This window comes from Scyliorhinus torazame, chromosome 15 (assembly GCF_047496885.1).
Source record: "Scyliorhinus torazame isolate Kashiwa2021f chromosome 15, sScyTor2.1, whole genome shotgun sequence".
Lineage (NCBI taxonomy): Eukaryota > Metazoa > Chordata > Chondrichthyes > Carcharhiniformes > Scyliorhinidae > Scyliorhinus > Scyliorhinus torazame.
This window is the reverse complement of record NC_092721.1, coordinates 57,003,925-57,027,994: the sequence shown is the minus strand read 5'-3', so window position 1 is coordinate 57,027,994 and position 24,070 is coordinate 57,003,925. Positions and strand designations below refer to the sequence as shown.

General features: G+C 46.7%; 1 protein-coding gene across 1 annotated transcript in view; it reads left to right on the top strand.

Moving 5' to 3' along the window:
* LOC140391302 (nectin-3-like) overlaps positions 1–24,070 on the top strand; it is a 157,340-nt gene that overhangs the window by 112,782 nt on the left and 20,488 nt on the right. The window contains exon 7 of the mRNA XM_072475896.1: positions 18,458–18,526. Within this exon, the coding sequence (XP_072331997.1) occupies positions 18,458–18,526 (69 nt within the window). The remainder of the gene's footprint in view (positions 1–18,457; positions 18,527–24,070) is intronic.

Sequence of the window (24,070 nt, the reverse complement as noted above, 5' to 3'; positions counted from 1 at the left end):
CCCACCCGCTGTACTCAGATAGGGCAGACAAAAGAGGAGAAAGAGGGGTGGAAAGAAAAATTATACAAAGAGTAAAAGGATAAAATTATTTGTTTCAGAAAGCCATCTTTTAGTTTGGTTATTTTTTTGTCTAGGCCTTCAGTTATGGGACGTCTTTGCTTTTAGCATGTAATGGTTTTCACTGTAGATTCATCAGGACTTCTCTGCAGATTCAGAAACCAGCAGGCAGGAAACCTAAAGAGAGCGAGCAACTGACAGCTTCTCTCCGCATCCAGGAGAGTTCTGTTTTTTGGGTCCTCTGGAAACCTTACACCTGACTGAAGCCAATCTGTCTTTTGCTAGGCAAGGTACGGTCTTTGGCCAATCCATTGGCCACCACCCAACCAATTGAACCGAATCCGTCTGATCTCAGGTGCCAGAAAGTCTGAGTTCTGTTAAAATCTAAATCTTCATAGCACAATGTATTATTTTACAGCTTTTGATTTCCTCACTTCCTCTACTTGACTTAAAGGTATGTGTCCATTAAATATCCATGGATCAAAAATGATAATGACAAAGTAAACCAAATGGGTAATAAGTGAATCAACAGGAAGGCTCCATAGTCCTCCCTAAAAGGAATGAAATGTCAGGGCATAAACGTTTCATTGTAAGGTAAGCAAGACATAAATCACAAAGAAATATCCATTCATCCTGACTCGTTAAAAAGGCTCCCCCTAGTTTGTACATTGAACATAAGAACTAGGAGCAGGAGTAGGCCATCTGGCCCCTCGAGCCTGCTCCGCCATTCAATGAGATCATGGCTGATCTTTTTTGGACTCAGCTCCACTTTCCGGCCCGAGCACCATAACCCTTAATCCCTTTATTCTTCAAAAAACTATCTATCTATCTTAAAAACATTTAATGAAGGAGCCTCAACTGCTTCACTGGGCAAGGAATTCCATAGATTCACAACCCTTTGGGTGAAGAAGTTCCTCCTAAACTCAGTCCTAAATCTACTTCCCCTTATTTTGAGGCGATGCCCCCTAGTTCTGCTTTCACCCGCCAGTGGAAACCACCTGCCCGCATCTATCCTATATATTCCCTTCATAATTTTATATGTTTCTATAAGATCCCCCCTCATCCTTCTAAATTCCACGAGTACAGTCCCAGTCTACTCAACCTCTCCTCGTAATCCAACCCCAGGCGGCTTAGAGGGGGATGGAAAAGGGATGGCGGAGTTGCGCTACTGGTTAGGGAGAATATCACAGCTGTACTACGGGAGGACACCTCAGATGGCAGTGAGGCTATATGGGTAGAGATCAGGAATAAGAAGGGTGCAGTCACAATGTTGGGGGTTTACTACAGGCCTCCCAACAGCCAGCAGGAGATAGAGGAGCAGATAAGTAGACAGATTTTGGAAAAGAGTAAAAACAACAGGGTTGTGGTGATGGGAGACTTCAACTTCCCCAATATTGACTGGGACTCACTTAGTGCCAGGGGCTTAGACGGGGCAGAGTTTGTAAGGAGCATCCAGGAGGGCTTCTTAAAACAATATGTAGACAGTCCAACTAGGGAAGGGGCGATACTGGACCTGGTATTGGGGAATGAGCCTGGCCAGGTGGTAGACGTTTCAGTAGGGGAGCATTTCGGGAACAGTGACCACAATTCAGTAAGTGTTAAAGTGCTGGTGGACAAGGATAAGAGTGGTCCTAGGATGAATGTGCTAAATTGGGGGAAGGCTAATTATAACAATATTAGGCGGGAACTGAAAAACCTAGATTGGGGGTGGATGTTTGAGGGCAAATCAACATCTGACATGTGGGAGGCTTTCAAGTGTCAGTTGAAATGAATTCAGGACCGGCATGTTCCTGTGAGGAAGAAGGATAAATACGGCAATTTTCGGGAACCTTGGATAACAAGAGATATTGTAGGCCTCGTCAAAAAGAAAAAGGAGGCATTTGTCAGGGCTAAAAGGCTGGGAACAGACGAAGGCTGTGCGGAGTATAAGGAAAGTAGGAAGGAACTTAAGCAAGGAGTCAGGAGGGCTAGAAGGGGTCACGAACAGTCATTGGCAAATAGGGTTAAGGAAAATCCCAAGGCTTTTTACACGTACATAAAAAGCAAGAGGGTAGCCAGGTAAAGGGTTGGCCCACTGAAGGATAGGCAAGGGAATCTTATGTGTGGAGCCAGAGGAAATGGGCGAGGTACTAAATGAATACTTTGTATCAGTATTCACCAAAGAGAAGGAATTGGTAGATGTTGAGTCTGGAGAAGGGTGTGTAGATAGCCTGGGTCACATTGAGATCCAAAAAGACGAGGTGTTGGGCGTCTTAAAAAATTTTAAGGTAGATAAGTCCCCAGGGCCTGATGGGACCAACCCAGAATACTGAAGGAGGCTGGAGAGGAAATTGCTGAGGCCTTGACAGAAATCTTTGGACCTCACTGTCTTCAGGTGATGTCCCGGAGGACTGGAGAATAGCCAATGTTGTTCCTCTGTTTAAGAAGGGTAGCAAGGATAATCCAGGGAACTACAGGCCGGTGAGCCTTACTTCAGTGGTAGGGAAATTACTGGAGAGAATTCTTCGAGACAGGATCTACTCCCATTTGGAAGCAAATGCACGTATTAGTGAGAGGTAGCATGGTTTTGTGAAGGGGAGGTCGTGTCTCACTAACTTGATAGAGTTTTTCGAGGAGGTCACAAAGATGATTGATGCAGGTAGGGCAGTGGATGTTGTCTATATGGACTTCAGTAAGGCCATTGACAAGGTCCCTCATGGTTGACTAGTACAAAAGGTGAAGTCACACGGGATCAGGGGTGAGCTGGCAAGGTGGATACAGAACTGGCTAGGTCATAGAAGGCAGAGAGTAGCAATGGAAGGATGCTTTTCTAATTGGAGGGCTGTGACCAGTGGTGTTCCACAGGGATCAGTGCTGGGACCTTTGCTGTTTGTAGTATATATAAATGATTTGGAGGAAAATGTAACTAGTCTGATTAGTAAGTTTGCAGACGGCACAAAGGTTGGTGGAATTGCGGACAGCGATGAGGACTGTCCAAGGATACAGCAGGATTTAGATTGGAGACTTGGGCAGAGAGATGGCAGATGGAGTTTAATCCAGACAAATGTGAGGTAATACATTTTGGAAGGTCTAATGCAGGTAGGCAATATACAGTGAATGGTAGAACCCTCAAGAGTATTGAAAGTCAGAGAGATCTACAAGTACAGGTCCACAGGTCACTGAAAGGGGCAACACAGGTGGAGAAAGTAGTCAAGAAGGCATACGGCATGCTTGCCTTCATTGGCCGGGGCATTGAGTATCAGAATTGGCAAGTCATGTTGCAGCTGTACAGAACCTTAGGTAGGCCACGCTTGGAGTATAGTGTTCAATTCTGGTCGCCACACTACCAGAAGGATGTGGAGGCTTTAGAGAGGGTGCAGAAGAGATTTACCAGAATGTTGCCTGGTATGGAGGGCATTAGCTATGAGGAGCGGTTGAGTAAACTCGGTTTGTTCTCAATGGAACGACGGAGGTTGAGGGGCGACCTGATAGAGGTCTACAAAATTGTGAGGGGCATAGACAGAGTGGATAGTCAGAGGCTTTTCCCCGGGGTAGAGGGGTCAATTACTAGGGGGCATAGGTTTAAGGTGAGAGGGGCAAGGTTTAGAGTAGATGTACGAGGCAAGCTTTTTTACACAGAGGGTAGTGGGTGCCTGGAACTCGCTACCGGAGGAGGTGGTGGAAGCAGGGACGATAGTGACATTTAAAGGGCATCTTGACAAATACATGAATAGGATGGGACTAGAGGGATACGGACCCAGGAAGTGTAGAAGATTGTAGTTTAGTCGGGCAGCATGGTTGGCATGGGCTTGGAGGGCCGAAGGGCCTGTTCCTGTGCTGTACATTTCTTTGTTCTTTTGTTCTTGTTCTTTCCTTGCGTATCTGTCCGGATTGTTCTGGGCGCAGATTAAACAGTTTTCAATGTAGTGCATTACATTGGATTTTAAATCGGGCCACCAGCAGAGAGGTCTGAGGAGGGCTAGGGTTGCTTCTATGCCTTGATGTCCATGGTTGTCATGGAATTGACAAATAATTTGGTTTCTGTCCTGAGTGGGGACCACATAAATATCTTCTTTTAAAATTATACCATCATGTGCCGTCAACGTGTTCTTGTATTTATCATAGAGGGCAGGGAAGTTGCCTTTTAAAACTTCTCTGAGCTGGTCATCTTTTTGGGCCTGCGCTAAATCCTGAATATTGGTCTGTGAGACCTGAACCACGTGTACTGGGGCACTCTCAGGAGAATTCCAAAAGTGACCGTGTCTGGAACCTGCCTTTGCTAGGGCGTCTGCCTTAACATTACCAGGGGGGGAAGAACAGTGGTGGCTACGAACTTTAATAATACCATATTTCCGGTCTTTAGCTGTCCTTCGAATATGCTGGAGTAATGGGGCTGAGGGTAGGGGTTTTCAATCTGCGGAAACGAAACCTCTAGATTCCCACAGGGGTAGGAATTCTGTTAAACTATTACAGACATACAGACTGTTGGAATATATGTCGGCTGGGGTCGGGAACGAGTCTGGGTGCTCTACAATATACGCTACGGCTGCTAGTTCTGCTGCCTGTGAGCCTAAATATCCAGGCAATTTCAACGATATCTCCTCTAACGCACGTCCCTGCGTGTCCTCTACATATATACCTCAACCGGTAATCCTTTTACCGTTCAGAACTGTGGAGGAGCCATCCACATAACTCTTTCGGGATGCGCCTATGTCTGTGGGCTGGGGTGTAGTGCCTGGTTTCGGGGGAGCTGCCTTTGGTACGGAGGATCCTGTGTTGTGTTTGGTGGAGATGATTTCACATTCATGTGGGGTGCGGCATAGTGTAAATTGTCTGCAAGGAAAGTGTGTGTTCTTGTCTTCTTCACTGTTATGTCCCGTCCCTGTAAGAGAAGGTTCCATCGGGCGGCGCACATTTGGCTGACTGTGCCATCCTTTAGTCTACCATCTAGTAAAAGTTGTGTTGGGGTGTGCTCTGTTAAAATAGTGACGGGGTTGAGTCCTGTTATGTAGACGAAGTATTGAGCCACCCAAAAAACTGCGAGCAGGTGCCTTTCGCAGGCAGAAAATCCTTGCTCGACTGGATCGAGTACTCGTGAGGCGTATGCTACGGGGCCTAAACGATCGTGTCTTTCTTGGAGGAGCACGGCCGAAAGGGTTCGGTCAATGGTTGCAACTTCAATTGCGTATGGGGAGAGTGCATCTGGGACCGGTAATGCGGGAGCTGTGCTGAGGGCTCGTTTTAATGCACCACGGCATCCGTGTGCTGTGGAAGCCATTCCCATGGTGTTTGCTTCTTTGGGAGTTCTGAGAGGGGCGCTGCCTTTGTGGCAAAACCGTCGATGTGATTCCTACAGTAGCCAACCAGTCCTAGAAATGACCGGAGGGCTGTGACATTATGGGGCAGGGGTAATTTGACAATGGAGTCAATGAGTTTCTGCTCGATCTCGCGTTTGCCATGGGTGATGACTGTTCCTAAATAAATTAATTTTTCTTGTAGAATCTGGGCCTTTTTGGGGTTCACTTTACATCCAATTTGTTAAAGGAGTCCTAATAGTTCGACGAGAAGCTAAATGTGCTCTCCCTTAGTGTCCGTCTGTGGTAGCAAGTCATCTACATGCTGGACAAGGCAATCGGGTCAGGTAAATTTGGCTAAACCATTCACCAGCTGTCAGTGGAAAATGGAGGGGGAGTTGTGGAAACCTTGTGGATGGCACGCCCACGTGTATTGCTGTCCCTGGAAGGTGAAAGCAAATTTATATTGGCAGGCTTTATCCAATGGAATGGACCAAAAGCCATTGCTAATGTCCAAAAACGAAAAAAAATTTGACTGGAGTCCCTTTTTTGGCATTGTCTCGGGACTCGTGGCTACAGTGGGGGCTGCTACTGGGGTTACTTTGTTTAGTTCCCGGTCAGTCGCCATGATCCATCGGGTTTCCTGACGGGCCAAATTGGGGCATTGTTTGTTGAGGCTACTGAACGGCGTACGCCTTGGTCAAGCAGACTCTGGATAACCTTTGAGATTTCTCCCTCTGCTTCTTGGGGAAAACCGTACTGCTTTTGGGATTTGGGGCCGGGACCTGTAATTTTCACTGACAATTCTAAGTGGCGTTATGTCACAACAGGGACATGCAGTACAACATATTAAAAAAACGGTACCTCTATCTATCTTCCATAAACTACACTCACTTAAACATCCAATCATACTAACTTCCTAACAATACAAAAATAATAGCAGCATTCACATTTTCCTCTGGCGTGGCGGTCAAGCACAGAGTTGTACAATCTTTCATTTGCAAATGAGACATCTTTCTTTATTTACAAATGACGCAAAACAAATGTCCTTTATTGTAGATCAAGGGGTTCGGGGGCCTGGTGAATACTGAAAATAGGGGATCTCACCCTGTATAACCGGGATGCGAGAGCGGTAGGCTCTCCTTCGCCATTTTCTCATGCGGATAGTCTGCACAATGCTGCAGAATATCGCCAATGCTAAAAGGGATTCAATTACATAAGAAAGGGAGTACCACGTTATAAACCTATCACACCACGATGGTGTGTTGTTACTTGTCACTGGGCTCTGGGTGCTATGGGGAAGTGAATCATTGACGGCCGGGTTGGGGTCAGGGGGTTCGCGTTCGCGCGTAACCGAATACAAATCATAATGATAACGAAAAACACGTATGATGTCTTCATTGTTCTCTTCCTTTTTGTCTCTTCTCTCATCCTGGAGCTTCTGGAATTCTGTGGATCAAGCATAGTTTCTGTTACTATCTTGTTTAATATCTTGTACGTTAGCATGTCTGTCTTTTAGTGCCAATTTCCCTTTATAATAGTGACTCCCTCATTTTTTTAAAAACCGAATATTTGGACTAGACATCTAAGAAAATACTGCCGTACTGCGAGCCGTCTCGCAGCCTGTGTGATTTACCGTCCCAGTGTTTGAGGATGTAAATAGCATAGGGAAGCAACCATAGGTTGCCAAAACCAAACAAAAAAACTTTGAACGTAACAAGCCAAAATGGGGTGCGTATGGGTAAGATTTGGATGGAATCCCCGGGTAGGACGGTGATCAATGCCGTATGTGCTCTACCCGAGCGTAGCTGACCAGAGGGGGGTCCTCAGGCAGGGCGGGGACCAATGCCGTTTCTCCACTGCCTGAGCAACCGGCAAGACAGGTAAGAATGTGGTCGTCGTGGGTAGCTGCCTCTCGAATTAGGAGAGCAACTATGAGTTGGGTTCTGTCGACAGACTAGTTCCTCTGAACTATTGTCTGGGACAAACTTGTACCTTTCACAATTTTCTGTCGACAGACTAGTTCCTGAACTATTGTCTGGGACAAACTTGTTCCATTAACAGCCGGGGGCGTTAAAGGAGTGGTGGCGTGGGGCTGTGAAAATCTTTCCGAGTTGACACACAACACTTAACGATAACACGAACGAACAAACAGTCAACCAACATGGTGCAGGTTCCATCAGAAAGGACACCGTTTCTCCCAAGCGGTTCCGTTTAAACATCATCTGGACACCTCAGTTATCAGTTGCGAACAGGGTCGCAAAGGGTTTCTCATTTTGGGAGTCAGACTCAATGTCGATCATCTTCTCCCAGATGCCATACTCTTGAATGGATGAGGGTTGCTAAAGCTGCATGGTGTGACTTAGGGTCCATCTCGTCGTTTCGGACGAGCCTGTACGAATTGTCTCAGTGCCAAATAGTCGGGTCTAATTCTGTGGGGATGGAGTCGGGGTCGTCATCGTAGGGCGGTGATCTTTGGTGAGGTTTGTTAAGGAATGTGATCAGGAAGGGATCACTCGAGTCGTGTTCAGATTCGCTATCGTGTGTCACAGTCGCTGTCGCTGCTGCTGCTGTCTGTGGGCGTACCGGGGCGGTATCTAGAGTTTGGGGGTGGAGTCGAGGCCGAGTCCGTGGATGGGGTGGACTTGTTGGGGGTGGGTAGAGATACGTTGGCAATGGGCGGGGCGTGGTGTGCGTGGTTAGGCTGCGAGCCATATGCCTTGAGCTGGTTAATATGAATCCCGTTGGGGTACTTAATTTTATAAACGGAGGGACTTACTTTGTCCGCAACGGAGTACGGACCCGAATACTTAGGTGACAGGAACGTGCTGGGGTTGTAAATGGAGAGCATGATCTGCTGTCCTACATGAAACTCAAGTCACTTACACTGTCTTGTCGAAACAGGCCTTGCTCTGTTTCTTCCTGGTGCCTAATTTTACTGCGGCTGCTAGCTGAGCCGTTTTTACAGTTTCTGCTAATTGTTTCACTTTGTTCTCGTGTGTGAGGGCCGTCACTTCAGGGCTGGTCAAGTCAAGTCCTAATAAAAATTCTGTGCCTTTCATGGGGCGTCCGGTCATGAGAGTGTGTGGGGTGTATCCTGTGGATGTCGAAACAGTGTTACGCAAAAACATCAGTGCAAAAGGGAGGACTGAATCCCAAGTGGTGCTGCTTTGTTGGACCATTTTCCTGAGGGTTGCTTTTAGGGTCCGATTCATTCGCTCCACGTTACCACTTGACTGGGGGTGGTATGTAATGTGGAATTTTTGGGAAATGCCAAATATCGTGAGGACGTTCTTCATGACGTGTCCCGTAAATGGGAACCTTGGTCGGATTCAATGCTGCGGGGGAGTCCCCATCTCATAAAGATGTGGTGGGTTAAAATCTTAGCTGTAGTCTTTGCCGTGTTTGTTCTAGATGGGAATGCTTCTACCCATTTCGTAAACGTGTATATAACCACTAACACATACTTGTGACCATGCCTGCTATGGGCTATGGTCCTATAAAATCAATCTGAAGGTTCGTCCAGGGGCCATTAACGGGGCGGGTGTGGCTTAGCTGAGCTTTCTTCGCATATCTGTCCGGATTGTTTTGGGCACAGATAAGACAACTTCCAACATAGTGCGTGACGTCTTCCTTTAAATTCGGCCACCAACAGAGCTGCCTGAGGTGGGCTATAGTGGGGTCAATTCCCTGATGCCCATGACTATCATGGAACAAACAAATAAGCTGATTCCTGTCCTGTTCAGGAACCACATAAAGGGTGTCTTTTAGGACCACACCGTCATGGATGGTCAGTGCATTTTTAAACCTATCGTATGGGGCTGGATATTTTCCTTTTAAAATCTCCCTGAGATTACTATCTTGCTTCTGGGCCTGCACTAAATCTTCGATATTTGTCTGTGAGACCTGAACTGCATTCACTGGGGCGCTTTCGGGGGGGGGTTCCAAAAATGTTCATGTCTGGAATCTGCTTTAGCCAGTGCGTCGGCTTTTACATATCCAGGTGGGGAGGAACGGTGGTGACTTCGTATTTTAATGATACCAAATATCTGGCCTGTGCTTTGTCCAAAATGTGCCGGAGCAATGGGGCTGAAGGGAGGGGTTTTCAAAGAACAACAAAGAACAATGAAATGTACAGCACAGGAACAGGCCCTTCGGCCCTCCAAGCCCGTGCCGACCATGCTGCCCGACTAAACTACAATCTTCTACACTTCCTCGGTCCGTATCCCTCTATTCCCATCCTATTCATGTATTTGTCAAGATGCCCCTTAAATGTCACTATCGTCCCTGCTTCCACCACCACCTCCGGTAGCGAGTTCCAGGCACCCACTACCCTCTGCATAAAAAACTTGCCTCGTACATCTACTCTAAACCTTGCCCCTCTCACCTTAAACCTATGCCCCCTAGTACTTGACCCCTCTACCCTGGGGAAAAGCCTCTGACTATCCACTCTGTCTATGCCCCTCATAATTTTGTATACCTCTATCAGGTCTCCCCTCAACCTCCTTCGTTCCAGTGAGAACAAACCGAGTTTATTCAACCGCTCCTTATAGCTAATGCCCTCCATACCAGGCAACATTCTGGTAAATCTCTTCTGCACCCTCTCTAAAGCCTCCACACCCTTCTGGTAGTGTGGCGACCAGAATTGAACACTATACTCCAAGTGTGGCCTAACTAAGGTTCTATACAGCTGCAACATGACTTGCCAATTCTTATACTCAATGCCCCGGCCAATGAAGGCAAGCATGCCGTATGCCTTCTTGACTACCTTCTCCACCTGTGTTGCCCCTTTCAATGACCTGTGGACCTGTACTCCTAGATCTCTTTGAATTTCAATACTCTTGAGGGTTCTACCATTCACTGTATATTCCCTACCTGCATTAGACCTTCCAAAATGCATTACCTCACATTTGTCTGGATTAAACTCCATCTGCCATCTCTCCGCCCAAGTCTCCTAACAATCTAAATCCTGCTGTATCCTCCGACAGTCCTCATCGCTATCCGCAATTCCACCAACCTTTGTGTCGTCTGCAAACTTACTTATCAGACCAGTTACATTTTCCTCCAAATCATTTATATATACTACAAAGAGCAAAGGTCCCAGCACTGATCCCTGTGGAACACCACTGGTCACAGCCCTCCAATGAGAAAAGCGTCCTTCCATTGCTACTCTCTGCCTTCTATGGCCTAGCCAGTTCTGTATCCACCTTGCCAGCTCACCCCTGATCCCGTGTGACTTCACCTTTTGTACTAGTCTACCATGAGGGACCTTGTCAATGGCCTTACTGAAGTCCATATAGACATTCCGTCCGCGGAAACAAATCCTCTTGCTTTCCACAGGGGTAGGAATTCTGTGAGGCTGTTACAGACATAGAGGCTATCCAAGTATATGTCTGCTGGGCTGGAGAAGGAATCTGGGTGATCAACAATGTATGCAATGGCTGCTAGTTCTGCCGCCTGCACGCCCAAGTGTCCTGGCAGTTTTAACGAGATTTCTTCTAGGGCGCATCCTCAACATAGATGCCGCATCCTGTAATGCACTTCCCGTTTAATATAGTGGAAGAACCATCCACATATATTCTCAAGGGTGCGCACGTGTCTGTGTGCTGGGGGCTCTGGGATGAACTACCTATCTTTTTGGGGGGTGTTTTCACGATAAAGGGTCATGTGTTGTGGTGCGGTGAGATGATTTCACATTCGTAGGGGGTGCCTGGGTACTGAAGGTTGTCGCTAGGAAAGTGTGGGTCTTAGTCCTTTTAACAGTGATGTCCTGTCCCTGCAAAAGAAGGGTCCATCTGGCTGCTCTGATCTGGCTTACTGTACCGTCCTTAAGTCGGCCGTCTAGTAAAAGGTGGGTGGAGGTGTGTTCTGTGAGGATTGTGATGGGGTTTATTCCGGTGATATATGAAAAGTATTGAACTGCCCAGAAAACTGCAAGCAGGTGACTTTCACAGGCCGAAAATCCCTGCTCCATAGGATCTAAACCTCTGGAGGCGTAAACCTTTGTGCCGTTCCTGGAGGAGCACGGCCGAAAGGGTGCAATCTGTGCTAGCTATCTCTATAGCATAGGGGGAAAGCGGGTCTGGAACCTGTAGTGCGGGGACTGCAATGAGTGCGCGCTTTAAAGCATCTACAGCCTGTGTGTGCTGCGGAAGCCATTCCCAAGGGGCTCCTTTCTTTAGGAGTTCCTAGAGGGGTGCTGCTTTGGTGGCGAAACCGTCAATATGGTTTCAGCAGTAGCCAACCAGTCCTAAAAACGACCGGAGGGCGGAAACATTCTGGGGAAGGGGAAATTTGACAATCGAGTCAATTATTTTATGCTTGATCTCGTGTTTACCATGCGTGATAATCGTTCCCAAATATACCACTTTGTTTTCCAAAATTTGGGCCTTCTTGGAATTCACTTTACATCCAATTCGCTGTAGGAGTTCCAGGAGTTCGGACAGAAGCGCGATGTGCTCTGCCTTGGTGTCTGTCTGCAGTAATAGGTCGTCTACATACTGGACCAGACATTCGGGCGAGAAAATTTTGATAAGCCATTGGCCAGCTGTCGGTGGAAAATGGAGGGGGAGTTGTGGAATCCTTGTGGAAGGCATGTATGTCCACGTGTACTGCTGACCTTTAAAAGTGATGGCAAATTTGTACTGGCACACTTTTGCCAATGGAATGGACCAGAATCCGTTACTGATGTCCAAAACCGTAAAATATTGTGAGTCGAGTCACTGTTTGAGCATGGTCTCGGGACTTGTGGCTACCGTGGGCGCTGCTGCGGGGGTGACTTTGTTGAGTTCCCGGTAATTGATGGTCAGTCGCCATGATCCATCGGGTTTTCTCATTGGCCAAATCGGGGCATTATTAGTAGAGGCTACTGATCTAAGTACGCCTTGCCCTAATAAACTATCAATAACTTGTGAGATTTCTCCCTCTGCCTCTTGGGGAAATCCATATTGCTTCGGGGGTCTAGGGTCAGGTCCTGTTATTTGAACCGAACCAGCCATCCTGCCGCAGTCATGTTTATGACTTGCAAATGCGATCCTGTTCTTCTGGAGAACTGCCCTAACCTGTTTGTCTGTGCTAATCGTGGTCGGGTCCAACCAAAAATCTCCGACTGGTCTAATCTTATTAGCATACTCACCTGCTGTGAGCATTGCTAACTTTTGCTGACTTTGTCATTTTCCAGACACATTGATTTATTGGGTCAAATGACAGGTTGTGGGAGTTCATGAAATTGATTCCCAAAATGTGTTCTGCTGTGTGGGGCAGATCGACCAAAACTATGGGGTGTTTTGTCGTAATGTTGCCAATTTGAATGGGTACAGGGGGGCTGTGATGTGTCCCTGTTGTGAGTGGCCTGTGAAGCCGCTGAGGGTGATTGTGGCTGTAGTGGGCCACGTGTCTTTTTGAAACATGGTGGAGGAATTAATTGTTGTGCGGGACCCTCCTGTGTCCCAGAGAAATTCGATGGGCTGTCCCCGTATTTTTGCTGCAACGACTGGTCGGCCGGACCTATCCCAAAGGGTGTCGCAGGCCCAGGTGGGGTAGCCCGAACACTGTCAGTCAGTTCCGTTCATGTCTGTCTGGTCTGAACGGGTGCTTACACTATGTATGGGCTTTGTCCTGTAGCTATTCAGAGTGCCTGCCTGCTGGGCTCTCTGGCTTTCGTGGGGCATTGCACTCTCGTGCAAAGTGACTTAATTGTCCACAGTTGTAACACTCCTGTGGTTTCTGTCGGGGGCTGTTCATGCCTTCGTTCACCCATGCGTGCACTTTAACTGCGTGAATATCTGCCTCTGCATGCTGTTCTTCGGGTTTTCTAATCGTGGGTTTGTTGTGCTAACTGGTGTATTGAGTTATTGATCAGCACTTGAACTTGAACCTCGTGATGGTATCATAAAGATACCTGGCGACTCTAGAGCAAAGGTTATAGAAACAGAGCAAATTAAGTAAAGACACAACGAGCAACATTTACTGACCATATTAAGAGCCAGCCAAAAGTTAGCAACATTTACTGGCAACTCTGGTGGGACCCAAATTAGACGTGGCCTAACCACTCCGGGCGAACCCAGAACTTGAATTGAGAATCCAATTGGGAACAGAAAATTCACAAGTGTTCAAGCAGTTCTGATCAGTCCTCATAATTCGGAAGCGTGTTAATGCATGCATAACTAACAGGGCTATAAGGTAAACTGATAGATTTTGTTGCGAAAAACTGTTGGGAGTTTGTATTCCGGAAAAAATCGAACGCCGTACCCGTGTTCACAGCACCGCCTTTGTACCCCTCGTTCCAAATTTTAAAAGAGCGTTCAGATAGGAAAAATGGCAGTGAAGGCAATGGAACGCCTTATGAACCCTCAAGAATTTGTGGTTGCAGCGACCAGCAGCAGAGTAGGTCAGTGTCCCGTTTGGGAAGTTGAGATTAGAAGGTACCTCAAAGGGAAGGGATGGCCCCTTTGGAGTGACTTTTGTTCAAATGAGGAAACAGGTCTCGGGAGTATAGGACATACTTGGTGGGAGAACCTGAGCGAAATCCATAAGAAGAACGCAGCGCAGTACAGGCCCTTCGACCCTCAATGTTGCGCCGACCTGTGACACCACTCTAAAGCCCATCTACACTATTCCCTTACCATCCATATGTCTATCCAATGACCATTTGAATGCCCTTAGTGTTGGCGAGTCCACTACTGTTGCAGTCAGGGCATTCCATGCCCTTACTACTCTCTGAGTAAAGAACCTACCTCTGACATCTGTCCTATATCTATCTCCCCTCAATTTAAAGCTACATCCCCTCGTGCTAGACATCACCATCCGAGGAAAAAGGCTCTCACTGTCCACCCTATCCAATGCTCTGATCATCTTGTATGCCTCAATTAAGTCACCTCTTAACCTTCTCTCTAACGAGCTTAGGGAAAGCTCTCAAGCCGATGGCAATCGTGTCCTGTCTGGCACAATTGCGAGGCACAGAGGAGGTCGTTCGGACGCTCCGCAAAGAGATACAAGAGAGACATCGAATGAGCAAGGTCGATATTAGTGAGATTGAGAGAGAGCATATAGACTTGATAAGGTTGTTGGCAGCAAAGGACGGAGAGGTGGCTGATGCCAAGTGGGCACACCCGTCTTGTCTCGCGCATCTGAGCAGCTTCCAAACCCAATACGATAAGGCCTATCAGGACACGCAATGTGCAGTCCTGGTAAGAGAAGAGACAGAGAAACAGGTAGAGGCATTGCAAAGGCAGTGCAGCGATCTAAAAGCAGCGTTAAGAGCACTCCATGCTGCCACCACGGAGCACAGACAAAGCTCAGGGGATCATGCAAAATGCCGGAAGCAGATTGCTCCCAGGTGCGAGACAACCTTTTTAATACCCGCTTTCCGTTGTGCGTTTCTTCCGAGGGATCATAATTAGTACAAGCTTTTTGTCCTGCCACTGTGGCATGGGAGATAAGGGTGCAGGTCCATTTGGCCATGTTGTCTGTGGACAAATGGCCGCGGTCTAAGTTTCCAAAAACGGCTGTAAAATGGATCCACAGGCGTCCAGCAAATGCTGTGAGGTGTTCTGTTTTCTTCTGCCTGCACTTATTCAGGCCTTCTACTGGGTCACCTCTTATAACTGATCTCGTCTAGGATCGCCGTGTGCATCGCTGCAAGGGGTGCCTTCTCCTACATTCTGTGGGTTGGGAAGGGCTGCTACAACAGAAGGGTCTAAGCTGAAAACTGTGAGCTTCACTTGCTCACGCTCATCCAGGCCGTACATGGTCGCCTGCTGCTTCACTCTAGCAAAGAAGTGGTGGTGGTCTGAGGTGGGGAGGAACGGCGTGATCTTTTCGCACGCGTCCCAAAATTGGGTCACGGTTAAGGGGGTGGTGTAAAGGAATTCAGCATCTCCGTCCGATGTGACTGTGCGGTGGGTAGTTACTGGATTTGTGGGTGCCTGATCTGTCTGCTCTGTGGGGGGTTGGATTGCTTTTCTCCTTTGAGGCTTTCCTTGTGCACATGTTCCCTGTACATATCTATTCGCGGTTTCGTTTTGTTCTTGCCACTCAGGGCCGTCTTCTTCATCTAATTGTGATCCAAAGGTGCTTTGAAACCCATTTTGTACTGAAAGCAAAGACTGCAGTTCCGCAATCTGCTTCCAGCATTTTGCATGATCCCCTGAGCTTTGTCTGTGCTCCGTGGTGGCAGCATGGAGTGCTCTTAACGCTGATTTTAGATCGCTGCGCTGCCTTTGCAATGCCTCTACCTGTTTCTCTGTCTCTTCTCTTACCAGGACTGCACGTTGCGTGTCCTGATAGGCCTTATTGTATTGGGTTTGGAAGCTGCTCAGATGCGCTAGACAAGACGGGTGTGCACTCATGGCATCATCCACCTCTCCTTCCTTTGCTGCCAACAACCTTATCAAGTCTATATTCTCTCTCTCGATCTCACTAACATCGACCTTGCTCATTCGATGTCTCTCTTCTATCTCTTTGCGGAGCGTCCGAACAACCTCCTCTGTGCCTCGCAATTGTGCCAGACAGGACACGATTGCCATCGGCTTGCGAGCTTTCCCTAAGCTCTTATGGATTTCGCTCAGGTTCTCCCACCAAGTATGGCCTATACTCCCGGAACCTGTTTCCTCATTTGAACAAAAGTCACTCCAAAGGGGCCATCCCTTCCCTTTGAGGTACCTTCTAATCTCAACATCCCAAACGGGACACTGACCTACTCTGCTGCTGGTCGCTGCGACCACGAATTCTTGAGGGTTCATGAGGCGTTCCATTGCCTTCATTGCCATTTTTCCTATCTGAATGCTCTCTTTTAAAATTTGGAACGAGGGGAACAAAGGCGGTGCTGTAAACACGGGTACGGCGTTCGCTATTTTCCGGAATACAAACTCCCGACAGTTTTTCGCAACAAAATCTATCAGTTTTACCTTATAGTCCTGTTAGTTACGCATGCTTTAACACTCTTCCGAATTATGAGGATTGATCAGAACTACTTGAACACTTGTGAATTTTCTGTTCCCAATTGGATTCTCAATTCAAGTTCTGGGTTCTCCCGGAGTGGTTAGGCCACTTCTAATTCGGGTCCCACCAGTGTCGCCAGTAAATGTTGCTAACTTTTGATTTGCTCTTAATATGGGCAGTAAATGTTGCTCGTTGTGTCTTTACTTAATTTGCCCTGTTTCTATAAATTTGCTCTAGAGTCGCCAGGTATCTTTATGATACCACCACGAGGTTCAAGTTCAAGTGCTGATCAATAACTCAATACACTAGTTAGTACGTTTCAAATCAAAACACATTTATTATACACAGTCAATCACTACTCATGCATAAAACTACTTACTAGACAATCTCTAACACTAAAAGGCCTATACTTAGCTTTGGAACTGACCCACCAGGTCAGGGGAAGAAATGGCCTTTCGTTCGATTCTGAGTCTGCAGGCTTCAAAGCTGGTATAGACTGGTAGCTAGGAGCACCTATCTCGTAGCGTGCGTTGACTGGAGACTTAGTTGGTTGATGCAGCGACTAGGCAGGTCACTGTCAAGGGTTGTTTCGCGCTGCTGAGAGACCCTGCCAAGAAGGACGATTTGAACTTGGGAACTCTATTTTATAGTCCCATGGGGCTTTGCGCCATTCGGGGTGGACCCAGTACCTGGTTCCAAGTGATTGGACTAAGTTCTGATCAGTTGGATCGATTTCTCCAATACTGGAGCTGTTCCCTGATCGCTGGGCAGTTCCTAAGTGTCCGTTGGCCTTCCTTTGTCTTGGCTCCTGCTGGCGCCAAGTCTGGCTTGGCTTTGTTTACCTTAACTGTTTCCAATTGTTCCCGTAGATCGCTCATCGATATGTAGATGGTTGTTAGTTTCAGTGCTGTCTGGGTTTCTGCAAGTTCTGATACACAGGAAACTTTGCACCTGCTTGTTTTTCCTGCGGTGGCTGAATTTCCCTGCATTCTTAACGGATCTCCATTTTGAAGACGGGAAGTGGCCAACCCAGGTGGCTACACACCCTCCTTGTGATCCCTCATGCTTCGCGTGAGGGATCACATAACTGCGTCGACTTCGCTCCTTGACCCAGCGAGCACTCTTCCATGGCCTCTACACTGACTATAACTATGCAATAAAATTTTAACTGACAATTCTAAGTGGCGCTATGTCACAACAGGCACATGCAGTACAACATATTAAAAAAACAGTACCTCTAACTATCTTCCATAAACTACACTCACTTAAACATCCAATCATACTAACTTCCCAACAATACAAAAATAATAGCAGCATTCACATTTTCCCCTGGCTTGGCGGTCAAGCACAGAGTTGTACAATCTTTCATTTGCAAATGAGACATCTTTCTTTATTTACAAATGACGCAAAACAAATGTCCTTTATTGTAGATCAAGGGGTTCGGGGGCCTGGTGAAAACTGAAAATAGGGGATCTCACCCTGTATAACCGGGATGCGAGAGCGGTCGGCTCTCCTTCGCCATTTTCTCATGCGGATAGTCTGCACAATGCTGCAGAATATCGCCAATGCTAAAAGGGATTCAATTACATAAGAAAGGGAGTACCACGTTATAAATCTATCACACCATGATGGTGTGTTACTTGTCACTGGGCTCTGGGTGCTATGGGGAAGTGAATCATTGTCGGCCGGGGGGTTTGGGGTCAGGGGGTTTGCGTTCACGCGTAACCGAATACAAATCATAATGATAACGAAAAACACGTATGATGTCTTCATTGTTCCCTTCTTTCTTCTCTTCTCTTCCTTTTAGTCTCTTCTCTCTTCCTGGAGCTTCTGGAATTCTGTGGATCAAGCATAGTTTCTGTTACTATCTTGTTTAATATCTTGTACGCTAGCATGTCTGTCTTTTAGTGGCAATTTCCATTTATAATTGGTCACCATGTGTGACTGTACGCATGCAAATAACACACTTCCGAATCTTGTAGGTTTGATCGGTATTGGTCTTACGCTTGTGGTTTTTCTTTTTCCAATTGGATTCAAATTCAAATTTGGGTTCTCTCAGAGTGACAAAGCCACTTCTAGGTCGAATCCCACGAGAGTCGCCAGTAATGTTGCTCTGTTTATCTGGTTATAAATATGGCGGTTAATATGGTCACCTTCCTTAATCCTAATTATGTTTCTACTTTCAGAGTCGCCAGATATCTCTCGATACCGCCACAAGGTTCAACCCGAATACCGATCAAAGAGCCAATACACCAGTTAGTTAGTTCAAAGTCAATACTATTTATTTACACACACAGTAAGATCTACTCCTGCACAACAGTACTACAAATTAAACTACTTCTAACGCTAATGCCGATACTTAACTTGGAGTGCCCACTTAGTCAGAGGAACAATGGCCGTTGTTCGGATCTGAGACTGTTGGGTTCAAAGAGAAACAGGAGAACAGCTCGGGTCGTCCATTGGTAGCGAGCGTTGACCTTGAACTTACTTGCTTCTGGTGATGCTGGTGGATGGGTCTCTCTGCCTGAGAGCCAAATCCAAGAGAGCGAATCTCTCGTGGGGGGTTCCATTACTATACTTGGAGGGGCTTCGCGCGCTTTTAGGCGGGCCTTAAACTTGGTCCCAAATAATTGGGCAGCATCTCGATCATTGTTATCGATCTTAACCAATAAAAGGGGTGGGTGCCCTGATGGCTGGGCGTGTCCTAGGTGGCCGTTGGCCTTGCTTTGTTTGTGTGTTTCTGGCGCCGGGATGTCTGTAACTGTATCAACTACCTGAGTGTTAGTCCTTTGTTCCTCGCGAGATGGGCCAACAATATGCTAATCGACCCAGAGTTTCGATTCTTTCTGGTAACTGCTTCCCAAATTCAGGCACTGTGCCTGCTTGTTGTCTAGCATTGTCCACATTTCCCTACATTCTTTGTGAGCGTCCATTTTGTATTCTGGAAGTGGCCATCACCAGATGGCTACAGTCCCCTGCCCTATCCACGCAAATTAAAATTAGAATTTAGGAAGCATGGCTAGTAAGTTTGTAGGTGACACCAAGATTGGCATAGTGGACAGTGAAGAAGGTTATCTAGGATTGTAACGGCATCGTGATCAATTGGGCCAGTGGGCCAATGAATGGCAGCTGGAGTTTAATTTAGATAAATGTGAAGTGATGCATTTTGGTAGATTGAATCGGGCAGCACCTACTCAGTTAATGGTAGGGAGTTGGGGAGAGTTAAAGAACAGAGATCTCGGAGTACAGGTTCATAGCTCCTTCAAATTGGACTCACAGGTGGACAGGGTGGTGAAGAAGGCATTCGGCATGCTTGGTTTCATTGGTCAGAACATTGAATACCGGAGTTGGGACGCCTTGCTGAAGTTGTGCAAGACATTAGCAAAGCCACATTTGGAATACTGTGTACAGTTCTGGTCACCCTATTATAGAAAGGATATTGAACTAGAAAGTGCATAAAATATTTACTAGGATGCTACCGAGACTTGATGGTTTGAGTTATAAGGATAGGCTGGATAGATTGGGACTTTTTTCTCTGGAGGCTTAGGGCTGATCTTATCTGGTCTATAAAATAATGAGGAGCATGGATAAGGTAGATAGTCAACATCTTTTCCCAAAGGTAGGGAAGTCTAAACTTATAGGGCATAGATTTATGGTGAGAGGGGAGAGATACAAAAGGGTCCAGAGGGGCAATATTTTCACACAAAAGGATGGCGAGTGTCTGGAGGCAGTAGTAGAGGCGGGTACAATTTTGACTTTTAAAGAGCAATTAGACAGTTATATAGGTAAAATAGTGTAGAGCAGTGTTTTTCAAACTTACTTTCGAGCGACCCACGTTTACAGAATGGCCGACTATCGTGACCCACTCCCCATTCACAAAAGATTCTCCGTAATTAATGTTAAAAAGTCACACTCATTGTTTGCACTTCTGTTTTATTGAAAGTAAATTTGTACGTTGCACTGCTGTTTCACCTTCAACGATAAATCCACCCTGACACATTGTTAAAGGGTGTAACCCAGGATTATTTGACTATTTTGTTCCTTCACACCCATTGTTAGCATTTGGAAAATTGCGTGCAAGCGCTGGAAAGATTAACAGGCTCAGTATTGCACAGTTTTAACAACGTCATATTCACGCGTTCAAAACCTAACACGACCTCAAATACAAAATTAAACTTAAAACTTCAACTTCAGAAACAGGAGCCCTAACTGTTGAATGAAAAGCATTGTCGGATAGAATGTCACTGGATGACTGTCGGTACTGTTTCCAGGTAATTATGTAGCAGACTGAAAGCATGCTGACACAAACAATGCTGGGTACAGCTCAGCTGACCAATATGCAAAACATGCAGACACATTCCATTCCATAACCATAACATTTTACCGGCTCCTGTATACATGAGTGTAAATTATTCGCCAGCTAATGCCATCTTTGGCAAACAATTCGAGCCCGATAAAGATAAACGCAAAACTCTTTGCTATAGAGCAACCGATTCAGCTGATGGAGTCCATGTAGCCACAAATCAGAGACGGATGCTTGGGGACGAGTACCTGGGAAGAGTGGGTGGATAGCGGTGGGGGACGTGATGAAAAAATGAAGCGTCCTTGAAGGACAAGATCCCCGGTGTGGAGAGACAATTCGGAAGTGGAAGGAGTGGAAATACTGGCTTGTAGGGCTGGAGGAGGCTCTATGTCCAGCTTAACTGAGAAAATGATAAAAGACGCACGCGGTTTGTTAGTGACATTCTGAACTCAAGAAATAATATCACACTGAAATACTATCACACTGAACTCGATAAATAATACAGATCCTGACGCTGAACACAGTAGCAGGATATGCCACCCAAAGAGAGTTTTGCAGGTCTCTGACTGCAAACTGCCAAACTATCTGGCCTAGAGAGGCAAGGAAATCCACAGGCTTCTTCATCAGCCTCGCGTGGTCATATACTGTAACGCATTCCGAATTTACCTAGAGAGAAAACGATAAACATGGTCAGGCAATATTTGGGGATCATTTTGGTGACCTTTAGGTGACCCATGCTACACCACCCAGCGATCCATTCCGAGGGTCGCGACCCCCATTTTGAAAATCACTGGTAGGGGGATGTGGTCCAAATGCAGGCAGTTGGGACTAGCTTAGTGGTTAAAAACTGGGCGACATGGACATGTTGGCCTGAAGGGTCTGTTTTCATGCTGTAAACCTCTATGACTCTATAACCTCACCTAACCTGCACCTCTTTGGGCAGTGGAAAGAGACTAGAGCACCCAGAGGAAACCCATGCAGACACGGGGAGAAAAGTGCAAACTCCACACAGTCATCCAAGGCCGGAATTGAATCCTGGTCCCTGGCTTGTGAGGCAGCAGTGCTAACCACTGCGCCACCATGCTGCCCATATGTTTTACTGAACAGGATGTCATCTCTTAACCTTTTTCTATCTTAACATGAAACTTGTATTTACTTCAGATCTCTGGTGATGTAACATGACCTAATTGGTCTTGGAAACCAACTAATTATTTTGTACCATAGCTAGAGTACAAAGAACAAAGAAATGTACAGCACAGGAACAGGCCCTTCAGCCCTCCAAGCCCGTGCCAACCATGCTGCCCGACTAGACTACAATCTTCGACACTTCCTGGGTCCGTATCCCTCTATTCCCATCCTATTCATGTATTTGTCAAGATGCCCCTTAAATGTCACTATCGTCCCTGCTTCCACCACCTCCTCCGGTGGCGAGTTCCAGGCACCCACTACCCTTTGCGTAAAAAACTTGCCTCGTACATCTACTCTAAACCTTGCCCCTCTCACCTTAAACCTATGCACCCTAGTAATTGACCCTTCTACCCCGGGGAAAAGCCTCTGACTATCCACTCTGTCTATGCCCCTCATAATTTTGTAGACCTCTTATCAGGTCGCCCCTCAACCTCCTTCGTTCCAGTGAGAACAAACTGAGTTTATTCAACCGCTCCTCATAGCTAATGCCCTCCATACCAGGCAACATTCTGCACCCTCTCTAAAGCCTCCACATCCTTCTGGCAGTGTGGCGACCAGAATTGAACACTCCTCCAGAACTCCAAGTGTGGCCTAACTAAGGTTCTATACAGCTGCAACATGACTTGCCAATTCTTATACTCAATGCCCCGGCCAATGAAGGCAAGCATGCCGTATGCCTTCTTGACTACCTTCTCCACCTGTGTTGCCCCTTTCAATGACCTGTGGACCTGTACTCCTAGATCTCTTTGACTTTCAATACTCTTGAGGGTTCTACCATTCACTGTATATTCCCTACCTGCATTAGACCTTCCAAAATGCATTACCTCACATTTGTCCGGATTAAACTCCATCTGCCATCTCTCCGCCCAAGTTTCCAAACAATCTAAATCCTGCTGTATCCTTTGACAGTCCTCATCGCTATCCGCAATTCCACCAACCTTTGTGTCGTCTGCAAACTTACTAATCAGACCGGTTACATTTTCCTCCAAATCATTTATATATACTACAAACAGCAAAGGTCCCAGCACTGATCCCTGTGGAACACCACTGGTCACAGCCCTCCAATTAGAAAAGCATCCTTCCATTGCTACTCTCTGCCTTCTATGACCTAGCCAGTTCTGTATCCACCTTGCCAGCTCACCCCTGATCCCGTGTGACTTCACCTTTTGTACTAGTTTACCATGAGGGACCTTGTCAAAGGCCTTACTGAAGTCCATATAGACAACATGGGGCAGCACAGTAATTTCCTTACCACTGAAGTAAGGCTCACCGGCCTGTAGTTCCCTGGATTATCCTTGCTACCCTTCTTAAACAGAGGAACAACATTGGCTATTCTCCAGTCCTCCGGGACATCCCCTGAAGACAGTGAGGATCCAAAGATTTCTGTCAAGGCCTCCGCAATTTCCTCTCCAGCCTCCTTCAGTATTCTGGGGTAGATCCCATCAGGCCCTGGGGACTTATCTACCTTAATATTTTTTAAGACACCCAACACCTCGTCTTTTTGGATCTCAATGTGACCCAGGCTATCTACACACCCTTCTCCAATTTCTACCAATTTCTTCTCTTTGGTGAATACTGATGCAAAGTATTAATTTAGTACCTCGCCCATTTCCTCTGGCTCCACACATAGATTCCCTTGCCTATCCTTCAGTGGGCCAACCCTTTCCCTGGCTACCCTCTTGCTTTTTATGTACATGTAAAAAGCCTTGGGATTTTCCTTAACCCTATTTGCCAATGGCTTTTCGTGACCCCTTCTAGCCCTCCTGACTCCTTGCTTAAGTTCCTTCCTACTTTCCTTATATTGCACGCAGGCTTCGTCTGTTCCCAGCCTTTTAGCCCTGACAAGTGCCTCCTTTTTCTTTTTGACGAGGCCTACAATATCTCTCGTTATCCACGGTTCCCGAAAATTGCCGTATTTATCCTTCCTCACAGGAACATGCCGGTCCTGAATTCCTTTCAACTGACACTTGAAAGCCTCCCACATGTCAGATGTTGATCTGCCCTCAAACATCCGCCCCCAATCTATGTTCTTCAGTTCCCGCCTAATATTGTTATAATTAGCCTTCCCCCAATTTAGCACATTCATCCTAGGACCACTCTTATCCTTGTCCACCAGCACTTTAAAACTTACTGAATTGTGGTCAGTGTTCCCGAAATGCTCCCCTACTGAAACATCTACCACCTGGCCGGGCTCATTCCCCAATACCAGGTCCAGTACCGCCCCTTCCCTAGTTGGACTGTCCTCATATTGTTTTAAGAAGCCCTCCTGGATGCTCCTTACAAACTCCGCCCCGTCTAAGCCCCTGTC